At 39.4% G+C, this 23,920-nt stretch overlaps 1 protein-coding gene across 4 annotated transcripts in view; it reads left to right on the forward strand.

Annotated features, from left to right (window-relative positions):
* NFKB1 (nuclear factor kappa B subunit 1) overlaps nt 1-23,920 on the forward strand; it is a 127,579-nt gene that overhangs the window by 40,043 nt on the left and 63,616 nt on the right. For 3 of the 4 annotated variants that reach the window (XM_053923078.2, XM_053923076.2, XM_045183754.2), the window contains 2 exons: nt 784-824; nt 4,783-4,881. In XM_053923078.2, the coding sequence (XP_053779053.1) occupies nt 784-824; nt 4,783-4,881 (140 nt within the window). The remainder of the gene's footprint in view (nt 1-783; nt 825-4,782; nt 4,882-23,920) is intronic. The other variant, XM_053923077.2, reaches the window with a different exon arrangement.

Genomic DNA, 23,920 nt, shown 5'->3' on the forward strand with positions numbered 1-23,920 from the left:
TTTATAATAATTAATTGGCATGTACCTATCTTCAGTTAAATTATTTTCAGGATTTTACAAAATGCTCGTGCTTTTTTGGAACAGAGTTTATATCAGAGCACAGTATTCAAAAGTTGTATACAAGCATCAAACCTATGGATTAGTTAGAAAAGTCCACCATATCTAATAGACCAAATTAAATTTGGGAGAGTAGGGAGCAAGCCAGCAGTTAGGGAACGAAGGCAGTGTTTGTGGATTCAAGTGGGAAAGGAACCAGAAACGCAGTGTAAGGAAAAGCAGACAGCCTGAGACCATTATCTGTATTTTACACTTGTAGGTGCCCACTCAGTCTCAAAATCTCACAGGAAGCACATTCCCTCTGAGGAAAGGAAGTCAGTATCTGATGATGTGAGGCAAATAAAACGTCATAGAGTCCAGGAAGTTGTTGCTGCTTTGAACTGGTATTTGTCTCATTTTTAAGATGCTGTGATAGTACACAAGATTGTGAAGGCTATTCACATCTTCTTACCAAACATCAGGCCTGCTGTTGGGTTGTATAATGTACCATCACCATTCAAGGAAGGTTTATTTATTATGGTTTTCTAACAGTGTAAAGGCTGTTAAAATAAGGATACATTTGATAGTCAAATGAGGAGGATAAATTATATCCTTGTGGAATTTTAGCTAAAAAATTTTCATTGAAACCTCTATTTAAAAATATAATTTCATTTTTTTACTTAATATTTTATACCAAATTTGAGAAGCCTCACATTCTTTTGATTTGTTTGTTGTTTTTGTTTTTAGCAGATGGCCCATACCTTCAAATATTAGAGCAACCTAAACAGGTAAGATGATTAAAGGGGTGGGCACTTTCTCTCTAACTGTTAGATCCATAAGTCTAATATTAATATCTTAAGCACCAAAAAATAGTATCTGAATTTTGTGAAGTTACTAGCTTCTTTAGAAGGTCAGCATCATGCCCACATATGTAACAACTTCATTCGTCTGTGTTACACTTCTCTTAATCATTTTTCAGACTGTCTCGACCTTCAATATGTAGTTCTGTAAAACTTCAGTTAATTATAGATCTTTGGTGGTTACTATCTCTACCAACTTCACTTCATAGCCACTCCTAAAGAAGACAGGTTCTTTCCGTCATACTGAAATACACATTCATGCAGCTCACATACACGGAGTTAACATCCATCAATCATGTCCATTAGCCTTCCTCTTACCTTTCGTAGCTCCAGCCTTTTCTGTTGTCTCTTTGGAACATGTACCCTAAGATACTAAAACCACCCGTGGGAGATAGTATCAGAATGGACAATTGAGTTCCCTCCTTTCTGGTATTAACTTTCAATTCAGCCTCTTTGGAGTCAGGAGAGGAACATTCTATTTTCTCAGACTCTTCCTCTTACCACTGGATTCTGTGGAGGATCCCTGGGAATTGAAACAGTGTCCTCAGCCTTCTCCAAATCTGTGGATAATATTTATTGGAAATTGGATGGGACCAATGCTATGGAAGAGGAGGAAAGAGAATCTTTAATATCTGCCTATAGATTTCAAATATTAGGGGATAGAAGTAATGGTTTAGTCCTCTACAGATTGAGGACAAAGTTTGAAATCTCCGAATGTGTGTGCTTACCAAGTTTGTGTGAGACTCGGGGTGCGTATGTGTACCTGCTTTCCTGCAGTCACATCACTCAGTACCTTTCCTAACTATTTTTAATAGCTCAGGTGAGTGATTGTAGCACTTTTACATGTTGTAACACTTAACAGATGCTAACAGGCCAAGAACTTAAATAAAGCATTTACCGTGGTTACTATAATCATGGGATTATATATGTATTTGGGTTTTGGTCAAATTTAAAGGATATAAATAACTATGACCAAATAGACGCCGTATAAGGCTGAACTTAGATAAAAGGTTTTGGTGCAGGGGCTGGAATGCCACAGGAGACTTTGGGGCATTGTTCTAGTTGCTTGTAGGTGACACACCCCAGCTCCACAGGCTGCCAGCATGACCTTCCTTTGCTTATGTCCAGTTGCATAGTAAGAAGGTTGTGTCTAAGGGGCTTCTCACAGGAGGTCACCAGTTCACTCAGACTCTCCCAGTAGAACTTTCTCCCTAAAATTCTATGCAGTGGTCTGGCCTCCCAGAAATTTTTCTGTTGGAAGATCTGGGTAATTGCTGAAACTGAGTAATCAACTAAAAATTATTTTTGTGCATACCAAAACATGTTTTCAAATATCCATTTTCATAAGTATAGCACTACAGTGTTAATTTTAAGTGCAACTTATCATTTAGGTCTAATAAGTTAACCTTTATAATTTACCTGAAGGGCTATGTATTTCCAAACGTCAGAACTTCGTTCACTGTATGTGGAGGTGTGAAAGCTCCTCTGAGTAAAACAATGCGTTTGTTTACCAGGCTGATGTTATTTTGATGTCTGACTCCAGTGAAAGTGCGAAGGTTGTGTTTAAGTCAGACTTTCTGACCTGCTGGATGTAGCCTTGCCTTTGAGGTCGATGACTCATATTAAGCAAATGGAGTTACTGAGATGAATGGCTGTGGATTCGCAAACCTTTAATCTCAAAAGTTTAGAATCAGAACTGCATCTAGACTACGCGTTTCAAGACATCATAGCTTCCTTTTAAAAAAAAAAGTCATTAATTTCCACCCTCAGGTTAAAATTCCTTTAGAACTTTAGATACTTACGTGCAACCATGAAAATATCCTTTTTTTTTTAGCTTACGCAAGCAATTAAGACATATCTCTTTACTCATTCTATTTGATACCATTCCCAATAAGATATAAAAGATATATATGCATATATTTTTCCAAGTGTCCTAAAGGAATTTTGTGATTCAATATAATGAATTGCCTTATTACATTTAAAAAAATAAAAGTTAGAAAAATGAAATCTCTTTGCCACAATTCTCCCCTGCTCTGACAGAGATGAGTCATACATAGTACAGATCAGTAATCTTTAACATACCCAGTTCCATTGCATGTTATTCACTGGTAATTATCTAATAGTATTTAAAAACGGAAGTTGCATTGAAATTAAGTAGCATTCAAGTAAATTTCTACCTTTATTCTAGAGGCTAACTGTTGCATATGCTGATGCTTTTTCATGCTTTTAGAAATTTCATTAAATTAAAAAAATAAGCCAACAGCCCTTGTCTACAAAAGGTATAGGGCTGAATTTATACCTTTTTTTTTAGTTTGAATTTTTTGAGAGGCAGAATAGAAGAATTGCCGCTAAATGACTAAGCCCACCCCAGAAGCCTCCCCTAGTATTTGGGTCCCACTTTATGAGTTGATCATATGCTCCAAACCTGTGTGTGACTTGCGCTTTCTTTCCTTCACCAGGGAGTTTACTTCAGGCCATGTTCGTCCCATGAAACGTGTTCTAGGGCTGAGCCTCTTTGCAAAAATCAGGAAGATCTCAGAGAGTACAGGGACAGACAGTTCCAGATGCCAGAGATTTAAATTTGTTCCGGGCCTCTGGACCACTCAGAGACTGTTGTTTCCCAAGACCCTACCTGAGGAATAATGAAATGCAGCGCAGTCTAAGGAGGAGGGCACAAATTTACATTGGTCGATGAGCTCAAAGCTGTTGAAACCTTTGTGCTTGCCAGCATCGTAGTTGCTATGAGTGTGCAGGGCAGAAGGCCCCTCCGGCTAGCAGTGGGTGAGCAGAGCTCCCCAAGGCCCAGTGATCTAGCACTGTTTAGAGGGAGTCAGTCCCACAATAAAAATAAATGAAAGATGAGATTGTTACTTAAAGTATTGTATATTAACATATTCTTTTGGCCAAAGGGTGAATTTGAAAAAAAGTCTGGTTAGTGACTGTATAATTATAATCTACTAACACTACCACAAATTGATTTACATCATTATAAAGTTCAGTCTTTCAGGAAATATGTTAAAAGATCCCTTCATATGATTATGAGATCCATTCTCATAATTGCCCATGTTTTATTCTTTGCACATAGGTGTACAAATTATAATTGTTAGCTTTGTAAATCATAAAATGTTAGAACTAGGACAGACCTTAAAGATAGTTTAGTTTAGTCTTGTGTGGGACTTAGTTGTTTTTCAGCCCATAGTAGTTCACATAGTAAAGACTTCTGGCTAACTCTCCATTCATTTACAACAGTTGTAAGATTCTTGAGTTAATAATATTTAAAGGACCTAGTTTTGGACTCTTTCAGTTCAATTAATATAGAGAGCTTGAGCTTGATAATCATAAAATCAAAACTCTTAACCTTGTGAATTATTGAAAGAAGCTGGCCAAATGTGTTCTACAACACTGACGTGTTATACTTAACAAGGCATTTCTGTACTCTCTCCTGAACCAACTGTAATCAGAGTAGATAAAGGAATTCCTGTAAGTGAGAATCAAAGAAGCGTAACTTGGAGTAGTATGGCCACGTTCCGAGCTTGGCGGCAGCAATTTGAGATGAAGCAGCTCTGTTTCAAACAAGCTGTGGCATGTCGAGTCCGAGGCTGTGCTGACTCTTCAGCAGCTCCCTCCCCACGTGTGCACAGCAGGAGGGTTTCTGCAGCGCTGGGAAGGGCTTTTAAGCCACAGCTCTGTACACGAGTACCAGCTAACCTCAGGGTTCATAGTAAGATTGTAGGAAGAGTTGTTTTCATTTACTCAGTCTTTCACATGTTTCTTGGTTTTTTCTCCCTCATCTAATAAACAAAAGAATTAAAAATGTGTGTATGTTTGTCCTGATACTTTTTAATAAGTATTTCTGAGACTTGTTGGCTCTGTGCTCACTTTGCAGAGAGGATTTCGTTTCCGTTATGTCTGCGAAGGCCCGTCCCATGGTGGACTCCCTGGTGCATCTAGTGAAAAGAATAAGAAGTCCTACCCTCAGGTCAAAGTAAGTTCATGTTATCTTTCTATGTGGATTTTGGAAATTTTGATTTTCCAGGTGCGTAAGTGAGGAACTGCTTTACATGAATACAATTTGCCTTTGCCCCTAAGCTGAAATATTCCCATGATGATTATACTTTTTAAATAGAACTTTATCTCTTAGCAATAGAAATGACAAATTTTAAAACTTCATTATTATTTCCATTTAGTAGAAATTATTTCAACAATAGCCAGCGAACTTTTACTATTTCTTGATCACCTTAAAGGGACCTTTAATTATATATTTCTTAACCCGTTAGTAAGCCTTTGAAAGAAGTGTTTAATTTCAGGCCTTCAGGGACGACCGAGTGTGTGGCTCACACGCGTAGTGTTAAGGTCACGAGTGCAGACCCAGGCTGCTACTGTGCACATGGCTGGACAAAGCCGCCCATCGCGCCTAACCCTCAGTGCCCTCGTGGGTAAAGTGCAGAAACATTCATGGCCTGTACTTCGTAGAGTCTCTTAGAGACTAAATGAGAAAATATATACGTACACACACGCACGCGCACACACACACACACCCCACAGGGAGCCGGAAGTACCGTGGGGTCCCCGCTTGAGCGAGTGCAGGCCCACACGTGTGGTCCCATGGTGTGCGGGGTGAGCCCTTTTCACATCTCCAGGTTCTTCTCTTTGTTAGTTGAAGAAGACTGTCTTTCTCTAAGTTAATTTGAGTTTTTTACTTTCATAAATGGTGTCACGTCGCATCGACTGATTGATAGTAGTTTTGCAGATAAGTCAGTCAACAATTACAATGTTGTTGTTTATAAAAATTTGCATTTGATCAGTAATTCGAGGCTTTGGCACAAGGTTATCGACTTAATTCCTAGTGAGATGTATGTACCCCTAGGATATGACATACTTTTGTCTTCAGTCTTTTTGTTGGTTTGTTTATGTGACTCGGTGAGGGCAACAGCACAGACCCTCGCTAAAATCCTGACGTCAAGGAAATTGGCCTTTGGTTTCCTGCCTTTCCTCACTCCCCTCTTCTAACCTTTCTAACCTAGACATTTCTAATTTCTTACCCCTGTTCCAAAACAAAAGACAAAATACTGTGATGTTATCCCTTATCTTTTGAGTGAAACCTACCCACGTTGCAGAGTATGGGTCCGACTGACCATATGTGCATTTCAAGTCTCCTGGCTCTCCTGTGGACTGAAGGACGTTTTTCTTGTTCAGGGTCATTGAGCAGGGTAAATATGATACGGTTAGCCCACAGGAGATGACAGTCTTGTGGTCCCAGGCCTTGAAATCTAGATGAGGAAAGAGGAGCAGCCATTAAATAAGGCAATTAGCATTGATTAAGCACCAAAGATTTGCCAAGCGCTTTGCATATACTACCTCTTCTAATCCTGGTGACAGACAGCCCTGGTAGGTTAAAAGTGTAGTGCCCCTGAGAAAACTGAGGCTCCGAGAGAAGAACTAACTCGCCTTTCTCACAGGGCCGGGGGCTCTTCATCCGCAGCTGACTGTCGCTCACGAAGCTCTCACAGGGAGTGTGTGCTAGGTAGTGCTGTGGGCGGGGCCCAAGACGCCGGGACATGGCGGGGCACTGGTGAAATACGGGACAGAGAATTATAATTCTGGAAACAAGCGGGGGAGGGGTGAAGGGGGCAAAGGGTGCTCAGATATTAGGGAGTCAGATCCAGCACTTACCCTTTTAACACGTGTGACCGTGTGCCATGTATATAAATACTGTATGTGTTCGTGTGTTTGTGATAAGGATAATTGGAAGGTACGTGTTACCCGCTTTGACACTGATTATCATTACTGAAGAATTAACATTAAGAAAAAAATGGGAGTTTTTTCTGAACTGACTCTGTACAAAACTATAAATTATAGTATTTTCATGAACTATTGCTCTGGTCTTTTGTGGCTGAATAACAGTTCTCGATACTAACAAGTATATGACATTGACTTCGCTGCAAATTTATTACCTATTAAAAGACTATTTATGCACCCATTTATTCTCAGTCTTCATACATCCTTTCTCATGTAGTGGTCGCTGCCTTACATTTATAAAACAATTAGAAGTTAAACAACGTAATGGATATAGGTGTTCTTGTCAAATTACAGTTTCCGTATCAGTAAGTGCAGTAGTTAGTGGGCAGGACAGATACACACACAACTAATAATAAAAGGAGGCAAAATACAAATGTGTAAGTTGGTCATTATTAAACTTCAGCTACAGCTTTATTATTTCACCCACTTATTTTATTCACTAATTCAACATTTGTGTATTAAGCATTTAATCCAGGTGAAGACAAGGAAGAACAGTTTAGAGAATCTGTTACAAATTGGCGTTGTTCTCCCAGCCTATCGTCGCTGGCTGAGAGTTTAAATTACTCTGCTGTTTGTAACAGTTAAAGAAAGTGATTTTATTTATCTTACAAGCTCTTGATCAAAAGGATGGGGAGAAGGGAGAGAAAGACAACCATGAGATGTTTTTTTCCCAGAGCTCTTCTGCTAATACCACTTTCCTTAGTCTTTTCATAATGGCTAGCTGAGGGTGACCTTGTAGTTTACAAGATTTTAAATCCTTTTCCCTGTAAAATTTAGGCAGGGAAGGCTTGCTCTCACTGGATGTCTCTCATCAGGAGGATCTTTACAGCTGCGCCTGTCTTCTGCAGTAGTTACCTAGGCTCCCTGTGAGGCTGTAAGGGAAACAGTGGGACAGGCACTCCTAGATCAGGGTTTCTCAAACTCAGCACTGTTGATGTTTTGGGCCAGAAAGCTCTGCTGTAAGGGGCTTTCCAGTGCGTTGTAGGATATTCCGCGGTATACCTGGCTGCTAGCCACTAGATGCCAATAACATCCTTACAGCTGTCACAGCCACCCCTGGGGAGCAAAATCATCTGCTTGAGAACCGCTGGTCTAGATACAGTGTGGGATCGACCTTCATCGTTGTTCTTGGCATGCTTTGCTGGTCCAAAGCTGTGGCACATGGGTTATCGGGGGTTGCCTAAGCACATTATTGTGCCCCTGTACTTTTTCTAGTTATTGGTAGATACTTATTTTCAAGATAATGATAATAGTGACTGTAATTTCTCCCAGAATCTCTGAGCTAGTGTACTTGAATATTAAGGAGAAAGATAGAAAAGAGAAGAAAAAAAACATCTTAAATATTTCATATTCTATGATAAATGCATATCTAAAAGCGAACATAGGAGTTCAGTTGGCTCTCAGCATAGGCTGTTAACAGAAGAGAAAGTGAAAGTGGAGACGGGTTCGGTCGAGGCTGTGAACCTGCAGAGCAGCGGTGTGTGAGCAGTGGGCGCATCCATGGAATGGTCCTCATCCACCCTTCCGGTGCAGGGAGGTACAGTGGAGAGTGTTCCCCCTTGCCCCCAGAATCCATTCTGCAGGAACTTCAAAGGGAGGGCTTTTACATTTACTGGGGAAAAATGGTATTTCCAAGATTTACATATGCTACATATTTAATAAAGTACATTTATTTGTTCAGGCTTAACAGTAGAATGTTATGGGCTCTGCTTTTTCCTCACCCATAACAGCCTCTCACTCTTCTGTCCGCTCCAACCTCCTGCCCTCTTTTCCCATCATGCTGCTGTGAGAGCACGCCACTCACTTGAGAGGCCATGAAAGGCAGGTGATTCAGCGTGCACTCGGTCAGATAAGAGATCAGATGCAGGCAGCAGCAAAAGGTTAGGGCCATCCTGAAAGCTGCTTGGGCTGGCTGTGGTTTAGGGTTGCACACTCCTAACCTGTACTTTACAGACCGCATAAATATTTAACCTGCTTGGCTTACTCTTTTGCTGATTGTCCAAATATACTTCAAATTAAATCATTTTAAAACCAACGCTAATAGGCTACCCCAGTCTTTCTTTTTCTACTGAAATTTTGCCCCATGTTTAAAATACTATTTCAGATAAGCTTGGCGTAGGCTAGGTTGAGATGTGTTCTTGCTACGTCCAGATTATTTCTAGAATTCAGGCTACTGGACCATCTGGTGCGCTGCGTGTTTCTTTCACGTCAGAGAACCCCGGTTAGCTTTCTGGCGTCTTGGTGTGTAAGTCTTCACATTCTCTTTTTAAAATTTTTTTAGATACAAAAGATTTCAAGCATAGAGAACATTTTAAAAACTGATATAACAGACACAAGATAATCATCATCTCAGTTTAATACATACAAACATTTTACCACATTTGCTTCCGAGCTCTCTCCCTCTTTCTAAAATAAAACATAGTTACAGCTAAAGCCCCGCCCACTTATCACTTTTTCCTTTTTCATATGTAAACCACTTTTCTAAGCTTTTGTTCTCTGAAGGGTTTTTGCTGGCTATAACTTTTTTCAGGGCAAGTAAAACTGCTATCCACTGGAGATCATGTTCGCTTTGGTCCTTTTGATTCCTCTTCATCACCTAGATAACATTTATTCATTCACAATGTGAGTTTATTTTGACTCTTACAGAAACATAATAGTAGAGAAAAATCTAGGTAAAGGAAATATGTAGTCTAACTGTTATGCCTTGCTTAAAAAAAAAAAAGAGGAGGAGGAGGAAGAAAAGCTTCCTGTTGTTAAACATTTAATCATCTATTATGCTGTCCTATAAAGTTTCCCTTAAAGTTTCCTCAGTTCTAATTTGATTGAGGAGCTCCTAATGGCAGAGGCTGGCAGCAAAGCACAAGTACTTTCCTCGAGGCCAAGCTTGTCCCTGCCTGTTTTTGACTCAGCAAGGAGTGCCAGGGAAGGCTCATTTCCCTCTTTTTCCCGAAAGTTATGCATGAGATTTTTATTACTCAAACTGCCTTCCTCCTCACAGAGGTGGAAAAGTGCCAAAAGGATCAGCCCCACGGGGCTTCAGAAACCCTCCCTGATTCTCTTCCGGAGTGGCCAGAACACACCCACCGTCCGCTGCTGTGACGTCCTCCACGGTGGCTCACATCATGCCAAGCAAGTCAGCATCAGTGACCTTGCTTCCAAAATTCAAACAGCTTGCCTGTGGCATTCTTACTTTCTCTTTAGTTATAAATATCAAATGCAGTGGACTACCACTTGAAACACAGCTGATGTCAGTGTAACTATTTTTAATCAAATGTTTTCTGAAAGCTGGTTCTCACATGTGTTTCTTTCCTGAGCGTTTTACATTGAAGAGGAGGCATGTGGTGAAATGTTGAGGTTAGCAGCAATTTTTCTATGGTCCCCCCTCCTCCCAATTAATTTTTTTAAATCAATTCTTGGTGCCTCTCACTTAAAAATCTTAAGTGCTAAGTTTCTCTTAAGGTCAAATATAGACGGGCTGATACGCTGTGGCATTTCAGGCTATCACATATCCTTGCAGAACCTCCCTTCCTTTGTGTAGGCTTGTCTGGTTCGGGAGGCTTGCCATTTTAAGGATCGAGCTGTAATATCCATTTTAAATCATTTAACCTGACTCAGTTACCAAAAACAACAGGGAAGATCAATTAGGAAAGCATACGGAACCTTGTTCTTAGCATTTATTAAAACTCCCATCAACACTCCTAAGGTGGTCACTATTTGCATACGTTAGTGAGGGAACATCACCATACCCCCGTGTACAGAGCCCTGTGCTATTGAAGAGAAGGGCTCTGCAACCGGGATCCCGTTTGGTGGTTTCAGAGAGCTTTTGGACTTGTGAATTTATAGGCATACACACACTTCTGAGGTATAAGTATAACTTTTTATAAGATTTTCAAAGGGGAGGATTCACACATGGTTTAAAAGCAGTGTTGCAAAGTACATAATACTTCAGCCTTTTGATGGCAGCTAATTGAAAAACTGGTGTATGTATAATGTCTTTGAAATTTTTTTATTTTTGTACTTTTTAATTTTATATTTATACTTTTGCATTTTTATCCATTTTCAGCAAGTTGAAATACTTCAATTCGCTCACACAAAGCCCAGCAAAGCCTCCCCTCACTTCAGGTGTAGGGCAGAATGGAGGGGAGACTCGGTATCAACAGCCAATAAAGGTGAATAGGTCTCACCGCTTTTTCTGTCCTGCTGTCCACTACAAACCAGAGGGATCCACTCATCAGAGGAAACCTCTAGCACAGACCGTAGCTTAACCGCTAGAAATGATTAAAACCACAGGCTGCTTGAATTTACAGATTGTCTGAATTTTACTTACGTTTTTGTCATTTGTGGCTTGGTGACCTTTTTCTGTTGGCCATTGCCATTATTCTCCCCTGTACTCTTCCTTAAATGCGTTCCCGGGGCCATTGTTCATTCTGAAGCAAATCTCTGATGGCCACTTCTAACCCCCGTGGTCCCAGTGAAGATTGTACGGCAACTCTTCATTCCATTCAGGAATTCATGTCTCATTTACTCACATACTGATTATTCTTTTTGACAAGGTAAGGATATACCAAAGTACTACAGCCCCGAGTATGCAATAGCTCTCCTTCTCAGAGAAACTTTTTCAACCCATCAGCAGGTCTAGACAAGAGGCTGTAAACTACCCTGCAGCCTAGGTCTCCTCTCCTCGCTCTCCAGGTAGATTCCAGATCAGAATCCTCCAGTCGACTTTTACCTCTCTGAGGTCTCACAAGGGTGGGCTGGAAGCGCTCACAGTCTTTCACACAGTGCCTCTGACCTTCAGGTCCCCACTACCCAGCAGAATGATTACAACAAGAGCTTGCTGAGCTTCCTTACATCTTGTTCAACAGTCCACAGCGATCCACAGCAGCAGGTCCTGTGATCCTCCCCTGACAAACGATGAAATGGGAGGCTGGAGAAGTCATGAAGCTTATCCCGGGTGTCACGGCCTTTCAGAAATGGAGGCCGAGATTTCAGTTCAGGCAGTGTGACTTAAGATTCTACACTTTCAGCCATTAATTATCATAATGTGAAGGGTCTGTCTCTACTTGTGGGAGCTCCTTCACATCTGTGGTCCTTAAGCATGGGTGTGCATCAGAATCACCAAGAATATTCTAACCACACAGATGCCTGGGACCCACCCCACACATGCTTTATCACAATGGGTCATCCAGCCAATCTGGGATTATATGATAAGGACTCGTGTCATTTAAGGACAAGATTTAACAACAGATGAATGATGAGATACATCATGGTATAACCAGGGAATAGAATATTCTGCCACTGTTTTAAAAAATAACTATGAAGGCCCTGTACAACATGGAAAACTGCTTATGACCTAAAGCTAAGAAAAAAAGCAAGATTCCAAATAGAAATCATAATTGCTGCAAGGATTTAAATCAGTGAAAAAGTTGAAATCAAGATTAGAGACAGTGGAAGAAAGAATGATCAAAATGAAAAATAAGTCAAGTGATTTAGTGGGACATAGCACAGAAAGACAGAAAAGTTGAAAGAAAGGATGAGACACAGGGCACAAAAGAATGAGTAACAGGTGTCTAATTGAAGTGCTAAAGGAGGTAATAAAGATGCAGATTTCTGGGCCTACACTTAGAGGTTCTAGGTCTGGGGTGAGGTTCAGGTGGCTTGAGGACCACACTTTCAGGTTTTAAAGCATCAGCTCTAAAGTCAGTTAGTGCAGGGCTGGGCATGATACTGATTCCTAGTTTTGCCACTTACTAGCAATGTTATTTAACCTGTCTAAGCCTCAGTTTCTGCATATGTAAAGTTGAGATAAATACTACCCACTTTATAGACCATAAGTATAAAGTGAATTGTTCAATGCATGGCACCTAGTAAGCATTTAAAAATGATAGTTGCTTCTATGTTTATATACCCACCTACATTATTTTGAGTATGGAATGGCAACTTTACTGATGGATTTATGGAACCATGGGTCTACACAGAAGCTTCTCCAATCCACTCATTTATTCTCAATACAACCTCACTAATTAGTTTTGCTTCCACTCTATTTATACCATGCCCTTCCTTCTCCAGTCTGGAGTTACCAAGGTAGGCAACTGAATACAGACGCTAGCCTAAAGCTTGCTTTTAGATGTAACATGTGATTTCTTATGAAAATCTTATATGTAGCAGGAGGCCAGAAAGGACTTTAGTAAATTCTTATTAGGCTCCTTAACTGTTTTCTCTTAGGCACTATGCATATACAAATTTGCACGAGTATTGTATTGGTTTCCTAGGGCTTCCATAGCAAATTACCACAAACTGGGTGGTTTAAGCAACAGAAATTTATCTTCTCAAAGTCCTGGGGGTTGGAAGGCCAAAATCAAGTTGCGAGCAAGGCTCTGCTCCTCTGACAGCTCCAGGGAAGAACCCTTCCTTACCTCTATTTCATCTCTGGTGGTGCTGTCAGTCCTAGACATTGTAGGACTGACATTGGTTGGCTTGTAGCTGCGTAATTCCAATTTCTGCCTGTCTTCCCATGCTGATTTCCCTCTGTCTCTTTGTGTCTGAACCTCCCTCTCCTTTGTCTTACAAAGACCCCAGTCATTGCATGGAGCTCCCACCATAATCCAGTTGACCTTATCTTAATTATATCTGCAAAGACCCCATTTCCAACTCAGGTCACATTCTGAGGTTCTGAGTGGACATGAATTTTGAGGGGACACTAGTCAACCCATTACATGTATAGTATAGCATTCAGCTTAAAAACTAGTGGTCCTGAAAGTACGAGATAATGACTGTTTTAGCCCCATGGTGCGCTGGGAAAGACACATTTATCCATGGTGTTCCCTTGTGTATCATTATTATAGAGAGAGAGAGAGAGCAGGAGAAAAATCTTTCAAGTTGGAGAAGTTTGCCAGTAGTTTGAATAAATACTCCACTGGATTCACAGCTGACACTATGCCATTTGGCTTCTCTCTGTCTCTCAGCCCTGACTTCTGTTTTGTCTGGAGCTCCAGGCTCAGCCTGTTAGGGATCAGGTCCTGCAGCAGAGAGCCTGCTTTCCTTTAAGCTAAAACGGAGGATTCAGAGGTCCCAGGTTGGAGGTTTCTAGACCCTCACTGGTCTGCATTGTTTCCTGGCCCCTGGAGGTATCACTGAGGACAGAGAATGTGGGACAGAGTGATTGTGTTAACACCCATTTCCAGGCCACACCCCTGATCTGGCAGTGGGATTAGCTGCACCACAAACAAGTGGAGTGAAGGGGGGGAAGGGTACACAAACAAAAACCATGAGTACTGGTAAAATTCAAAAATTCAAGATAATAAACATCCATCAGTTTATCTGCCACTGAACAGACTAAGACTTACAAACTCCCTTCATTACTGAAATTGTGCAACCCTATGTACTCCCTGTTTGGACCAGACTGGAGAGTGTCTAGTTTGTGTGACATTCCCATTGTCTTATTTAAAAAAAAAAAAAAAAAAAAAAGAACTAGTTCTTTCTTTAAAAGTATCAGATCCAATAAGTAAACATTCAAGTAATACAAAGACATGTATAATGAAAATTAAGTTTCCCTTCTATTCAAGATCCCTCTTCGCCCCAGAAAGAGGCACTGTTATGAATTTCTTAAGTAGGCTTCCAAGAATACTTCATACATATACAAGCTTACGTGTGTGTGTGTTTATGTGGACAAGCGCATGTGAATTTATACATCCAAATACATATAAAACAAACTATAAAGCATATGCATTTATGCACATACATTCTGTTAATCTATAAAATACTCTGCTTCTTGCTTTTTTCACTTAATGAATTTTATAGGACATTCTTCAATGGCACTTAGACTTCTGGGGAAGTGCTAAAGCAAAATGATTAATAATGGACTGAAAAGCACATTGTCCTGGGTTCAAATCCAGCTCTGCCCCTTGTTAGCTGTGTAACTTTGGACAAGTTGGTTAACCTCTCATTGCCTCTTTAAAAGGGGGATAGAAATAGTACCTACTTCATAAGGTTCTTGGGAAGATTAAAATGAGTTAGTGTTTGTAAAGAGTTCTGTGAGTATCAGGTTTGGGTATCCACCTTAGTCTTTATAAGGAGTGCATGGCCTTTCATTGCTTGTGTGCTGCTTCTCATTACTTCTTTTGCACACACCATTTTTTACAGCCCCTGAATCCATCTACTTTCCTTTCCTCTATCAAAGACAAGCTCAAAAATCCTACCTTGATAATTCTGCTTGATCCCAATTTCTCATTTACACTGAGGTCTTCATATTTTTAAAAGGTATTTTGTCATCAAGTTGCCTTTTTTTAAAAAGATTTTTTTTTGTTAATAGCCATGAATTTTCACTTTATAAATGTTTTCATTTCTTCTGAACTCCTTAAGAGGCTTATGATATTCTTGCATATTTATACATTACTGCTCCTCATGTCGTCTCACAGTTAATCACTTAACATTCCTGCCCCTCATCTGTAGACTTTATTTTGTGAGGGCAGGCACCGTGTCTTATTCTTCATGATATATTCTCCTGCTGGTAGATGTACAACGAATAGTTGCTTAATTAAACTGAATTCTTTTTCATTCTTTGGGTACTCAATTGTTGCTCACGAATTAAAAATAGAAGTTCAAACTTAAATAGAAAGTTAACTTGTTTAGTTAAAAAGTGTTTAGCTAAAACTTCATCAAGAACAGTTTCTCTTTTGATGTTCCCTCCCTCATAGGGCTTTAAGTAGCATGTGTACTATGCTGATCACTTCAAATTCTTTTCTGTAGCCTCGACTTCTACTCTGAAATCAAAGCTGCTTCATCGACTTGATCATTTTGATGCCTGATAGACTTAACATGGCCAAAACTAAATTCCAAATCTTCTCCACTAGTCTGCCCCTCCTAATATCTTTCCCTTCCCAGTAAATGGCAGCTCCATCCTTCAGTTGCTCAGTCCGAAAACCTGGGAGTCACCCTGAACTTCACTCTTGCTGTTGAACCCTATAGCTACTCCTTGCAGTAATCCTATCAGTTGTGACTTCAAAACAATCAGCATCTAATCACTTAGCACCACCTTTACTGCCGCCACCCTAGTACAGGCCACCATCTTCAGCATCTTTTGCCCAGTGGTTTTAAGATCGAAGGATGGTTCTTTCCTGAATCAATTTTATTAGTAATTGATCATTATAAATTTGTGTATTTCTGTTTCTGTCATTCCTTGCACTTTTCGTTAGTTGGAATTCTTAAAAAAGAAGCTTTCTCTCCTTATTCACATGCCTTTAAAAACTTTTTTTAGTAACAGTATGTACTTATGGATTATTTTGTTATTCTCTATAATAAGCCATTCTGTCATTATTTATTTTAATGCTTAAATTGATCCATCCTTGGCCAGTAGGAGTCTAATGTTCTGGCTGCTGTTTTCTTTTGGCATGTCCCTACTTGATGTTGAACACTTGCTTCTTTCTGAAATATTCCAGGCTCACCCATGCTTTCCCGGCCCCCAGTCCTGGAATCATCTGTCTCTCCAAGAAGCTCTGGTTCCTTTTATCAGAGAAATTTCTTCTGAATTCACACCTTTAACTCTAGTCCAACACCACAGGCTTCTTCCTTTCCTTCCCCCATTCTATATTTGTATAGTGTATCCCCAATAATGAAAACCCTAGCTGCCAATGATCTCAGTATACTTTCTCATTTTGCTCAGCCCTATGGTACATACGAATAGCTTCAGAATTGCTGTACCCATATCAGTCCTAGCTACAAACTTACTAAATACACTTCATACATTTTTTACAGTTCTTTTGACCTTCAGATATATTCAAGAGAGGGTCTTTAGTTAGAGTAATGTGTTCAAAAGTTTCTTGCATTAAATATTTTTCCTTCTATGTAGTTACAAGTACCACTGGGGTATATAGTCAGTCAGTTTTTTTGTTCACATTCAGCCTTAGGGATTTCCCAAACTTACTGATTTTATTTTATTTTTTGAATATTGCTACTTATCAATCTTATAATCTTTCATTTGCATGAATTAACTCGACCCTTTAGAAGTCATTAAGTCAAGTTTTATTAATTTTTGAAATAGAAATATAGACAAAATATGGATCAGTCAGAGCCTTGATTTAAATTGTGTTCTGAATTGTTGGTTTAGAAACCTGAATCCATCTAAAACTAGAACATTCCTTTTGTAGATTGCAGAGCCTTCTTGGCATTAGTTCCTTCCTCACATTCTTGTAGCACATATTTACCTGGGGTATACCACACGCCAGGCACAGTGCTGAGCTCTGTGGTCACACACCTGGATATGATCGTCTCCGCCCCCAGGGTTACATGGAACAGCCCGGGAACAGATACATATGGATGATAATACAGTTGTTGCCAAGGATTTGCCGGTGGAATGCCTCATCAGAAGATGCTGTGCACAGTGTGTCTGCGTGTGTGTGTGAGGGAGGGGGAGAGATCATGCGTGTGTGCTGGGGAAGGCTGCGAGGAAGGGCACTCTTACCTGAGATCACCTTCTGGCTACATAATCCCAGCCTCCTCTATTTTTGGCAAAATACTCATGACATTTGATAGGTGTATTTCCAAATAAGAGACTGAAGAGCTGGGTATCCATCTCAGGCACCTTAGTAAGAACAAATTACACCAAACGTGCCTCACTGTTTATTTTGACTGGATTTCTAGGACGGTGAAATAGTGAAATGCTGGAGATCTGTGGGTTGGTACCTCAGGAGTTAACAGTATTTCTCATGCTGTTGATGTCAATTGATGGATATTTCCAGCCCCAGGGATTTTTCTCTCGTCACTTCAGTATATTTTACCAGTGCCTTCAATGGAAGCCTTATCAAATTTGCAGTGACATGAAGTGACAGATAACAATTTGAGTTCAAACTAATTTTGAAAAGCTGGGGCAAAGGTCCAAGTTCTTAAGCAGTAATATTTAAAAGAGATGAATGCATCCCAAAACAAATGACCACAAGTACAGGGTGGGAGAGAAAAGCATACCAAGTGATCTAGAAGTCTTGGTTAATAATAAACTCAACACGAGCCACCAGTGTGATGTGACTGCTAAACAAGGAATTGCGCGCGCATGGGGCTGCACTAACATAAGCATGGTATGTAAGTCCAAGGAGGCAGTGGTTTCTCTCCCACTCTGTGTTGAAAGGCCCATCAGGAATGCTGTGTACACTGCTGGGCACCACATTGGTAGAGAGAAGCCAACTTGAGTGTATTCAAAGCAAAATGGTGACAGAACTCAAACCTTTGTCAAAAAAGGGAGTAAGCCTGAGAATATATAGAGCCTGAAGAATTTGGTTGTCTTCAAACATTTGAATGGCTGTCATGGGAAAGAAACAAGGATGAGATGTGTTCTATGCATCTCGTGCCTTTCACAAAAGGCTGAACTAAGGAGCAACGAGTGGAAGGCCCCATAGAAAAAGTTTCAGTTGTCAGCTGCCTGAGCGTTGAACGTATAACCTCAGGATGAAGTTCACTGTCACTGGACTGTTCAAAAATAAACTGGAAGACTACAGGGCAGGGAAGCTAAGTTAGGTTAAGATCTTTCATGATCAGTAAAATCTTTTTGTTTATGCTTTTAAAAAGATTTTCTACTTAATAAGTTGTGACTTCATAATAATGGAAACTCAAAATGCAGTTATAGGGCAGTTAAATTTTTCTGGCAAGTCCCTAAAAATAATAGAAATTAACAGCTTGCAGAACATTTCATCCAAACATCAAAGTTTATGACTTATTTCATATACTTTGTGTTTTACTCTACTTACACATGCCGAACAACATGAAGTTATCCCATTGAAGGTTTGGGGGCAGCTTTAAAGTGCTACCATTTTTCCAAATTACTGGCTGATGTTATCCTAGAGCTTGTTAGAAATTTTGGTGTTTCCCCCTTCCTCCTTTTGCTTACGTCATAGTGTGTAGATGGTACAATGTGTTGGTTAACCTCAGTCTGACACTTAGATTGGTTTTCTCTTTTGCCCTATCAGTGTCTGGGATGTAAATTAACCAACAAATGGCAACGAGAAATAAGACAAAGAAAATTTTCCAGTTCTACTCACTTGTAATTCTCCTCATTTAGTAGGGGTTTTCCACAGGAAATCACAGAATAGTTGAAATTCTTTATCTTATGTACTTTCCTTCTGAAGAAAGGAACACTTAATTGTTTTCTTCCCAAAGTGGTGCAAATTCTTGTACAGGCAGCTGTATTTACTGTGCTACAAATTAAATGCTACTAAAACTGATGTCTCTAAATACTTTCAATCATTGAGAGCCAAATTTTTTAATTACGTCTCTAACCAGTGGATTTCAGTGAAACAGTGATAGAATAGTTTTTCAAAGCAAGAAATGTATATGATGAGAATGATTGTGTGCTGTTAGGAAGAAATAAGTGAGTGGGTTTTTTTTTTGAAGTCTTAAAAATTTTTATTAAACTTCAGTGAGGTAACATTTGTTAATGACATTATGTAAATTTCAGGTGTATAAATTCACAATACGTCTGTATACGCTACTGTGTGCTGACCACCCGATGTCTCATCTCCTTCCATCACCATGTATTTGACCCCTTTACCCTCTTCATCTCCCCCCCCACCCTTCTTCCCCTCCAAAAACCACCATTCTGTAGTCTGTATCTGTGAGTTTGTTTGTTTTGTTTGTATGTTTGTTTTGTTTGTTCATTTGTTGCTTATTTTATGTCTCACATAGGAGTGAAATTATGCAGCTTTTATCCTTTTCCATCTGACTTATTTCACTTAGCATAATACTCTCAAGATCCAACCATATTGTTGCAAATGGAAATATTTTATCTTTTTAGTGGCTGGATAATATTCCATTACATATATGCACCACTTTTCTATCCAGTCATCCATCGAAGGACACTTTGGTGGTTTCTATTTCTTGGCTCTTCTGAATAGTGCTGCATTGAACATAGGGCTACATACATCTTTATGAATAAGTGTTTTCGAATTTTTCATGTAGATACCCAGAAAAGGGATTCCTGTTTCATATGGTGGCTCTATTCTTAATTTAAAAACAAAAACAAGACTCCATACTGTTTTTCATAGTAGCTGCACCAATTTACATTCCCACCAGCAGTGGGCAAGGTTTCCACATCCTTTCTACATCCTTTCCATCATTTGTTATTTTTTTGTCTAATTGATAATAGTCTTTCTAACAGGGGTGAGGTGTTATTTCATTGTGGTTTTGATCTGCATTTCCCCTTTAGTTAGTAAATTGAGCATCCTTTTTATACATCTTTGGCCATCTGTATGTCTTCCTTGGAAAAATATCTATTGGGGTCCTCCGTGCATTTTTTTCAATCAGATTGTTTGTTTTTGTTGTTGTTGAGTTGTATGAGTTCTTTATATATTTTGGATATTAGCCCAGTATCAGAGGAATCATTTGCAAATATTTTCCCCCATTCAGTTGGTTGTCTTTTTGTTTGTTGATGGTTTCTTCTACTGTGCAGAAGATGTTTAGTTTGATGTAGTCCTATTCATCCATTCATTTATTTTTGCTTTTACATCTCTCTCCTTTGGGATCAAGTTCACAAAAATCCCTCTGAGACCAAGATCTATAAGTTTAGTAGTTATGTTTTCCTCTATGTATTTTATTGTTTCAGGTCTTATAGCATTCTGTTTTCATTCTTTTGCATGTGGCTTTCCAGTTTTCCAAAAATTTATTGACAAGACTTTCCTTTCTTCATTGTATGTTTTTGGCCCCTTCATTGAAAATTAGTTGCCTGTATATGGGTATTTATTTCTGGGCTCTCAATTCTGTTCCATTGGTCTGTGTGTCTGGTTTTCTGCCAATACTATACTGTTTTGATTTTTGTAGTTTTGCAATATAGTTTGAAGCCAGGAAGTGTGAAACATCCAGCTTTGTTCTTTTTCTCAGGATTGCTTTGACTATATGGGGTCTTTTGGGTGCCATACAAATTTGAGGATTTTTTTGTTCTGTTTCTGTGGAAGATGCCATTGGGATTTTGATGGGGATTGTATTAAATCTGAGGATTGCTTTAGGTAATATGGACATTTCAACAATGTTAATTCTTCCAATCCATGAACATGGAATATCTTTCCAAGACATCAGTGCTATTTAATCTCAAGGAAATTTAAGTATCACAGAGGCAGAAGATATCCTTAACTATCTCAAATTAAGTTTGGGTCAAAACAATATGTTGAGAGATTTTAAAACTGTTTTATAAGAATGTTAAAAAGCATCTTAATAATTTGTTTTAAAGAACACATAAATCAGAAACCTAATATTTTTATTTTGGACAAACTTCAATCATACCTATACCTCGTCTGATCCTTCTAATTATTTTTATGTAGTTTGTAAGGGTTTTTTTTAACTTTGTAAATTAAAATGTCTCATTCTGTGTTTGTTTTGCTTGTCTTCCCCCCCACACACACATACTTGGGTACTCAATGTCATTTATAATAACAAAAGTTGAAATCTTTTTCCCTGGCTGGTATGCCTCGGTTGGTTGGAGCATCCTCCCATAGCCAAAAGGTTGTGGGCTTGATTTTCCGTCAGGGCACATACCTAGGTTGCGGGTTCAATTTCAAGTCTGGGTGTGTGTGATCTTCAGTCCTGGTGCGTGCAGGAGGCAACCAATCAGTGCTTCTCTCTCTCACTGATGTTTCTTTCTCTCCACTCCTCTTCCTTTTCCCTCTCTCTGAAAGCAATGAGAAAATGTCCTCGGATGAGGATTTTAAAAAATTAAATTTTTTTTAACAAGTTGAAATATTTGCCTAACATCAAGGTTTTTCTCTGTCTCTAAATTTTGATTTTCCATGCTATCAGAGGCCCCATTACAACAGGTAATTTGAGTGTTGATTGTATGTTTTCTCAGTATATAAATGTGATGAAATGTAAAATGTCAACAGTTTAAAAACTGAGTTTATCTATTAGCTTCCTTCCAACTCAGGAATTCTGTGATTTTAAACTTTTGTTTTGAGATTTAATATGTGGTCTTTGGGTGTTGTCCTGTGTGTCCCATCCTGATGACTAGGAATCAGAATGTTAGGGCTGGAAGGCACATTAGACACTGTCTAGTGATTTTGCAAATGAAGGGTTGAGAAGCCCAAACAGGTTGGGTGACTAACACAAGATCATAGCAGTAACTGGTGACTGTGACTAGGACTCTTACCACTTACTGGAGCACTAAAAATTAACCAACCCAAATGTTCTTAACGGAAAATTTGCAAATTTCTGGACAACATTTTTTGACAAATTTAAGAATTTTGGGACACTTATATTCAGCTCAACGAATTCAGACTCTATAAACTGTGTTGTTTTCTCCAAACCTGGAATGGTACTTGAAAATAAATTACAACTCGGGATTGGTAAAGCTTCCTAATTTCACACTCGTGGGATATTTTCAGTGACTTAGAAGTGTCAGCTGACACTTGACGTTAGGTCTGTTTTCCAGTGGCAGGATGGGCTCTCTTCTGGGGTGCAGCTGGGGAAAGCCATCCTGCTCGGCTGCCCAGGCAGAGTCTAGCTGGGATGGTGAATGAGATCCACTGTCCAGATTACACAGCATCTGAAGCCAAGGCAGCTCCTCTCCTCCTCCCAGTCTCGTTTCTGTTTTACCTGAAACTAGCCTTTTTGAAAAAAATTTTTTTTAATTGAATTCATTGGGGTGATATTAGTTAGCAAAATTATATAGGATTTAGGTGTACGATTCTATAATACATCATCTGTATATTGTATAGTGTGTTCACCACCCAGAGTCAAGTCTCCTTCTATCAGCATTTATCCTCCTTTACCCTCTTCTACCTCCCCCACCCCCTTTCTGGTAATCACCATACTGTTGTCTGTGTCATACTGTTGTTTGTGGGTTTTTTGCTTAATTCCTTCACTTTTTTCACCCAGTCCCCCAAGGTCTCTCCCCTCTGACATCTGTCAGTCTATTCTCTGTATCTATGAGCCTGTTTCTATTATGTTTGTCAGTTTGTTTTGTTCATTAGATTCCACATATAAGAGAAATCATGTGGTATTTGTCTTTCTCTGACTGGTTTATTTCACTTAGCGTAATACTTTGCAGGTCCATCCATGCTGTCCCAAAAGGTAAGATTTCTGTGTTTTTACGGCTCAGTAGTATCCCATTGTGTAAATGTACCACAGCTTTTTTATCCACTCATCTACTGATGGGCACTTGGGCTATTTCCAAATCTTAGCTATTGTAAATAATGCTGCAATGAACATAGGGATTCATGTATTCTTTCAAATTAGTGTTTCTGGTTTCTTTGGATAAATTCCCAGAAGTGGAATTGCTAGGTCAAAAGGCAGCTCCATGTTTAAGTTTTTGAGGCAGCTCCATATTTCTTTCCACAGCAGCTGCTCCAATCTGCATTCCCGCTAACAGTGTATGCGGGTTCCCTTTTCTCCACATCCTCACCAGCATTTGTTGTTTCTTGATTTATTGATGATAGTCATTCTGACAGGTGTGAGACGATATCTCATTGTGGTTTTAATTTGCATCTCCCTGATGATTAATGACGTTGAGCGTCTTTTCATATGTCTGTTGGCCATCTGTATGTCCTCTTAGGAGAAGTGTCTGTTTGGGTCCTTTCCCCATTTTCTAATTGGATTGTGTGGTTTCTTGGTGTTGACTTTTATAAGTTCTTTATCAATTTTGGATATTAACTCCTTATCAGATGTATTGACAAATACAGTATATTTTCCCAGTCAGTGGACTGACCTTTCATTTTGTTGCTGACTTCCTTTGCTGTGAAAAATCTCTTTAGTTTGATGTACTCCCATTTGTTTACTTTTCCCCTTGCCTGAGGTGATAAACATCAGAAAAAAATATTGCTACGAGAAATGTCCGAGATGTTACTACCTATGTTTTTTTCTATGACTTTCATGGTTTTGAGTCTTAACATTTAAGTGTTTAATCTATTTTGAGTTTATTCTTGTGAATGGTTTGAGAAGGTAGTCTAGTTTTATTTTTTTGCACATATCTGTCTGATTTTCCCAATATCATTTATTGAATAGACAATCTCTACACCATTACAAGGGGGGACCCAAAAATCCAGGAATTATCTTCTGGGGCATGAGATCCTTGTAGTACAGGCTACCCCAGCCAGGTATGTTCTAGGAACCCATCTGTATCAGTGTGCCAGCTGGCATTGCGTTGTAGAGTGAGGCTGCATTTCGCTTCAGTGAATTGTTTTGAAGACTTTTCAACACGTTTGCCCAGTTCATGATGAGTGATTACAAGCACACCTGCCCACACCTTGCTGAGTGTT

Source organism: Desmodus rotundus, chromosome 4, assembly GCF_022682495.2.
Source record: "Desmodus rotundus isolate HL8 chromosome 4, HLdesRot8A.1, whole genome shotgun sequence".
NCBI classification, from domain to species: domain Eukaryota; kingdom Metazoa; phylum Chordata; class Mammalia; order Chiroptera; family Phyllostomidae; genus Desmodus; species Desmodus rotundus.